Source organism: Oncorhynchus tshawytscha, linkage group LG07, assembly GCF_018296145.1.
Source record: "Oncorhynchus tshawytscha isolate Ot180627B linkage group LG07, Otsh_v2.0, whole genome shotgun sequence".
In the NCBI taxonomy this organism is placed as follows: Eukaryota; Metazoa; Chordata; class Actinopteri; order Salmoniformes; family Salmonidae; genus Oncorhynchus; species Oncorhynchus tshawytscha.
This window is the reverse complement of record NC_056435.1, coordinates 49,958,311-49,965,176: the sequence shown is the minus strand read 5'-3', so window position 1 is coordinate 49,965,176 and position 6,866 is coordinate 49,958,311. Positions and strand designations below refer to the sequence as shown.

The following is a 6,866-nucleotide window of genomic DNA, read 5'->3' as shown; positions in this document are numbered from 1 at the left end:
TCAATTTAATGATTGAAATTACAAATCCACTGTGAATGTAGGTTTTTTAATATGTAAAAATTATAATTGAAGTATGCCTACATCAACCCCTTGAATACCATAAACATCCTATCCCTGTCAAATGTTTTTAGCTTTTATTGTTTGATCTGCAACTATAATTCAGTCCTTGGTTGTTTTTTATTATTTTCGTTCAATGCCATTACCCAGATTGTACATGTACTTTTTCTCTTGATATGTTTTTATGTTTCTTCTTGCTTAACGTTTTGCCTAAGGAAGGAAGTATCTTAAGTGTTTCTATTTGAAAACTGATATGCAAATAGAGTATATTAGTAAAAGATTATCATGAGAAATGGTCGTAATTTGTGTCAGAATTTTGTGCAAGAATCACAGAAGAAAACTTGACAGTTGGTCTGTGGTTTTTAAGAATGTGACGCAGGATAGTATGTCTAGAAGTATTGAGCTTGCCAGCCAGACACACAGAGCGCAAGCAGCTGAGACACTTCTCTTTGACCACAGAATGGAAATGTATGATAACGACAAGTACTTCTACAGCGATGACAATGACACTGACATGCTGTACAATTACAACTACAATCAAACCAACCTTGGGGAGCACTCCAACTCCAGTCTTCCCCATTCTCACATCTACCTGCCACTACTTTATTTCTTCATGTTTTTCACAGGCTTCCTGGGAAACCTCTTTGTGATCATGGTCATGGGAAGTAGGGGGAAGAGGGGTGGGCGTCTGGTGGATACATTTGTGGTTAACCTGGCGCTGGCGGACCTGGTGTTTGTCCTCACCCTCCCACTGTGGGCCGTCTCCTCCAGACAGGAGGGACAATGGCCTTTTGGGAACCTCCTCTGCAAACTCAGCAGCTACATCATCTCCGTCAACCGCTTCTCCAACATCTTCTTCCTGACCTGTATGAGCGTGGACCGTTACCTGGCCGTGGTGCGCCTCATGGACTCCCGCTTCCTCCGCAGCAGCCAGTGTGTGCGTTTCACCTGCACCATGGTCTGGCTGCTATCCCTGGCTCTGGGTACCCCCTCCCTGGTGTACCGTAGCGTACGTACCCCCAACGGTGAGCCCTTCTGCCTGGAGGACAAAGAGTCATCCTTCTTCCTGGGTCTGAGCCTGACCACCGTTTTCCTGACCTTCGCCCTGCCAGTGTTCATCATCCTCCTCTGCTACAGCTCCCTCCTGGCCCGCCTGCGCCGACACTGTGTTGCCGCCGGCAACCCCCGTGCGGAAGCCCGCCGCCGCCACTCTCTCAAAATGGTCTTCACCATCATTGTGGCCTTCATGGTGTCTTGGCTTCCCTTCAACATCTTCAAGACCCTCCTAATTGGTTTCAGGCTGTCTGGGGCCGATCTGAGCAATGAGACCCAGTCTGTCCTGAGTCAGGGCCTCACTCTCTCCTGCTGCTTGGCCTTCCTCAACAGCTGCTTGAACCCGGCCATCTACCTGCTCCTGGACCACCACTTCAGACGGCAGGCGGAAAGACTGTTCCTGAGCTGCGTGCGGAAGCGTGGGCTGCACCAGGGCTATGCCTCGTCCACAGACTTCTCCTACAACGGCACCTCAGAGAGCTGTGGCACAACATCCTCCAGAACTCGTTTACAGTCGTTCGACCAGAAAGTCTGATAGCAGGGTTCTGCACATTTTATAGCATTTTTGTAGTCCAAAGCCCTAAAGGTTGAGGTGAATAATTTTGTATTATGATTTTAGGTGTTACTGTATGTCATTCAAAAGCTCAGTGAAAGCATACACTATAATATATTTTATGTATAAAAGTTATTTCATTATCATTAATAGTTTGAATTGATGTTTGCATTTATATTACTTGTTTATTTTTGCTTTCTTTTTTAACCGAACAACCATATTTTGAATATGATTAATTCACCAGTAGACTGTTTATTATGATTGTTAACATTCGTAAATTCATAGTAATATTAAATATCAATTTGTTAACAGTAACATTAATTTGTTAGTGGTTCCTTTCTGCTGTATGAAAACTATTACAATAATATTCTAAATATTATAAATTCTAAATTGTTTTCCATGTTCATATCATTAGTAAGATGACATATTAAGCATTATAAATACAAAAAATGGGCAATCAGCTGAAAACAATCCAAATGAGGTTAATATCAACTGTAGTGCTTTGATTAGATTTGTGTGTACTTTTTACAATAAAGCAACACAGAAGAATTAAAACAAAGCTATATTTTAGGCATATTGAAAGAAAGCATAATAAAAAAAGTAAGTAGTTCCTATAACTTTATTGTATCGAAATGCTTATTTTTATAACATAACTTTACTATTCAAAGCTTTTATTGGCATTACATGTTCACGCTACATAGTAACATATTGAGAAGTCAAAACACTTCTCAGTTTATTTCTTCAGTGACTAGGTAACTCATCAAAACAAACTTACCAATCAAAATAGATCCAAAAGCTCAACAATGTTTTCTCTGCTTCCTAAAAATGATTGGACTTGCACTCAAATCAGTGGCAAACTGCTGTATTTGCAAGTTAGAGTGCTGGTTGCTGACCAGTGGCAACAAAATAACATCCACTTTGATTGATAAAACAGATTCTCTCATAAATGACACAAAATGAAACTTCATTGAGATAAGAAGAGTTCTTCGCATGGGAATTTGTTAGCTGGTTATATGACTTGAAAGTTCAAATGTTCATTCATGCCCACGTGTTTTTTCAGTTGCATTTACACTATGAATCATCCAGTTTCAAATGGTTTTGAGAAACTTGGGTTAGATGCCAGTCTGTGGGAACCCAAAGCATAACTGTACTTCAGCCGAAGTTCCCTTCAGACGTGTGAAAAAACTGCATTGGAGCCCAGACCTGACCTTCTGTTCCACTTAATCAGAATGATGGCAGGTTGTTGAAATGGACAATTAACTTCACAGTTTAATGCTTGCTAGTCATGTCACTGAAAACTATACTGAATAAAAATATATATGCAACATGGAACAATTTCAACAATTTTACTGAGTTACAGTTCAAATAAGGAAATCAGTCAATTTAAATAAATTCATTAGACCCTAATCTATGGAGTTCACATGACTGGGAATACAGATACGCCTCTGTTGGTCACAGATACCTTCAAAAAAAAGTAGGGCCGTGGATCAGAAAACCAGTCAGTAGCTGGTGTGACCACCATTTACATCATGCAGCGTACATACACATCTCCTTCGCATAGAGTTGATTAGGTTGTTGATTGTGGCCTGATTGTTGCCCCACTCTTCAATGGCTGTGCGAAGTTTCTCTATATTGGTGGGAACTGGAACACGCTGTCGTACACGTCGATCCAGAGCATCCCAAACATACTCAATGGGTGGCATGTCTGGTGAGCACGCAGGCCATAGAAGAACTGGGACATTTTCAGCTTCCAGGAATTGTGTACAGATCCTTGAGACATGGGGCAGTGCATTATCATACTGAAACATGAAGTGATGCAGCGGATGAAGAGCACGACAATGTGCCTCAGGATCTCGTTGCGTTATCTCTGTGCATTCAAATTGTCATCGATATAATGCAGTTGTGTTTGTTGTCCGTAGCTTATGCTTGCCCATGCCATAACCCCACCGCCACCATGGGGCACTCTGTTCACAACGTTGACATCAGCAAACTGCTCGACCCACACAACGCCATGTACGTGGTCTGTGGTTAGGAGGCCGGTTGGACGTACTGCCAAATTCTCTAAAATGACGTTGGAGGCGGATTATGGTAGAGAAACTAACATTCAATTCTCTGGCAACAGCTCTAGTGAACATTGCTGCAGTCAGCATGACAATTGCGTGCTCCCTCAAAACTTGAGAGATCTGTGGAATTGTGTTGTGTGACAAAATGTCACATTTTAGAATGTGTGTAATGTGTAATGATGATGCTGTTTAATCAGCCTCTTGACATGCCACACCTGTCAGGTGGATGGATTATCTTGGCAAAGAAACAGGGATTTGTGCCCAGAATGAGAGAAATAAGATTTTTTAAATTGCAGCTCATGAATCATTGGACAAACACTTTACATGTTGCGTTTATATTTTTGTTCAGTATAAGTTATTGCAAAGTATCAAGTCACAGTTATTTCAAATTAGCACATACAAAATGCATGCGTCATTGGGAAGGACCCGTAAGTAAGCATTTCACTTTAAGACAAATATAATTTGATTTGATCACTAATGGAGATGATTTTGCCTAGCAGAATCCTTATGTTTTGACCAAGAGGTCTCTCTGGCAAGGATATGGTTTGAATTGATGTTTTACTTTATAGTAGTTGTTATTTTTTCTGCAGGGGGTCAGGCTGAGGGCCTTACTGTGGACAAGTTGAGGGCCTCACTGTTGGGACTTTCCTTCTCTATCAATCACACCACATGAAATGAGAAGCATGGCCCATTACCCTTTAATCTCACTACCAGGCACTGCTTTAGGTGACAGGGTGCGAGGCATCTGTCAGTTTCCATTGGTGCTCTCTGTGCTCGCAGTGATGAGAACAAACATCCTGTCATTTTCTCATGGCAATATCTGTGACCCGCTGGCACACAGTGTACACTCAGTTGCTCAATTTGAGAATGGTTGTGAAACCTGTTTGAGTCAACCTTACTGGAGATTGATGTGTAATCATTAGGCCTAGGTGAAGTCCTTCAACAAAACCATCACAAATTGAACATCGGATGATTGATAGATTATATATTTTTGAGAGATAGATGTGTAGCCTATACTCAATGACAGTAGAGCAGAGGATGTGTTTACTTCAATTCTGTGGGCAGAGCAAATGAAAAGAAGAGAATAGATTCAACCTAGATAAGACATGAGTTTACGTTCTAAAGGAGTGTGCAGAAGGTGTGAAAACAACCAGAACCTCAAAACAGTCAACACCTCACACTGAAGTGATCACATGGCACTCCCAGCCTGTGGTTTGGTTTCATTTACTTCATTGTAAAGGAACACTGATCTACAGTAAGCGTATGAAGTATTTTTACTTTATAGTGGTCAACACCTAAATAGAACATTTAAACAAATTGGCTGATCTGTTGTTCCTTTTTAAAGGGTGGAAATGCAGGAATAGTGTTTATCTGTGCTGGTTTCCTAGTAGCTCATTTACACTATATATACAGAATAAGAAACCATCAGAAATTGATATTTGGCAGCTTTACCAAACAATGTGCCTTCAGAAAGTATTCATACCCCTTGACTTATTCCACATTTGTTGTGTTACAGCCTGAATTAAAAATGGATAAAATCACCAAAAACTCTCAACCATCTACACACAATACCCCATAATGACAAAATTAGAAAATTGCTAACAGTCCATTTTAAGGGGTTCTTATTACAGTGTAATTACATGTGTACATGTGTACATGTGTAATTACACTGGAACAAGAGTGTAGTTAATTGTAAGTTACACTGTAACAACATGTAACTGGTGGTAATTGCAGTCTGTAATTACAGAGGTGTAACAACGAATGCTTGTTACCACCCTTGTTACAAATGGGTAAGTTTCCACTAAATTCGCCAATTTAGTGTTTTGTTTCTTTTCAGCTGCATCTGATTCAGTAATAACTATCACAAGGTTGTAATCTCGTGGACAGATGCGCTGGGTGTCCCAAAGTTACATAGGCTCTAATAACCTACCCGTGACTGCACACGTCAACATTTCCACTCAATGGTGTTGATAGCACTGGCCCCCAAAAAGTGTACCATTGGGGTTAACTTGGTTGAGTTTACAAAAATAGATAAGGTGTAGGTTAATCTCACTGACGGGGGTCTACCATACAGGTGTCATCCTCAATTTAAGAGTATCCTGAGTATCTTGAGTGGTCCTTGCTTGTAATTAATGTGTGCTTTTATAGTACATTACCCATCCTGACAACCTGGCCCTAATTTGAAAGCTTCTGGAAGGACCATCCAAGTGAGAAAATATACACAGTAGTACACCACAGAGTACATGTGAAATCTGCGTAAGTACAATGTAATTACTAGGTGTTAAACAGGATTAAGCTAGTTAAAATGAAGTGTATCTTGAGGGGTACTTGTAATTAATGTGTAGTTATACAGTACATTACCCATCCTGACAACCCGGCCCTAATTACAACGTTTCTGGAAGCACCACCCAAGGGAGAAAATAAACACACTATTACACATGGAATATCTGCATACGTACAATGTAATTACTAGGTGTTACACAGGATTTACATAATTAAAATGAAATGTATCTTGAGGGGTACCTACTTGTTTTTTTGTGTTTTTTTTTGTGTTTTTTCAACTTTATTTAACCAGGTAGGCCAGTTGAGAACAAGTTCTCATTTACAACTGCGACCTGGCCAAGATAAAGCAAAGCAGTGCCACAAAAACAACAACACAGTTACACATAAACAAATGTACAGTCAATAACATAATACAAAAATCTATGTACAGTTGAAGTCGGAGGTTTACATACACCTTAGCCAAATACGTTTAAACTCAGTTTTTCACAATTCCTGGCATTTAATCCTCGTAAAAATTCCCACTCTTAGGTCAGTTAGGATCACCACTTTATTTTTAGAATGTGAAATGTCAGAATAATAGTAGAGATAATTATTTATTTCAGCTTTTATTTCTTTCATCACATTCCCAGTTGGTCAGAAGTTTACATACACTCAATTAGTATTTGGTAGCATTGACTTTAAATTGTTTAACTTGGGTCAAACGTTTCAGGTAGCCTTCCACAAGCTTCCCACAATAAGTTGGGTGAATTTAAGCCCATTCCTCCAGACAGAGCTCCTGTAACTGAGTCAGGTTTGTAGGCCTCTTTGCTCACACGCTTTTTCAGTTCCTCCCACACATTTTCTAAAGGATTGAGGTC

The 6,866-nt window shown here is 40.1% G+C and overlaps 1 protein-coding gene across 1 annotated transcript; it reads left to right on the top strand.

Moving 5' to 3' along the window:
• Nucleotides 1–460: 460 nt before the first annotated feature.
• LOC112255295 (probable G-protein coupled receptor 25) lies at nucleotides 461–2,976 on the top strand. The gene has a single exon (XM_024428311.2). It carries the CDS (start codon nucleotides 518–520, stop codon nucleotides 1,643–1,645), a length of 1,128 nt encoding a protein of 375 aa, XP_024284079.2. The 5' UTR covers nucleotides 461–517; the 3' UTR covers nucleotides 1,646–2,976.
• The last annotated feature ends 3,890 nt before the right edge of the window (nucleotides 2,977–6,866 follow it).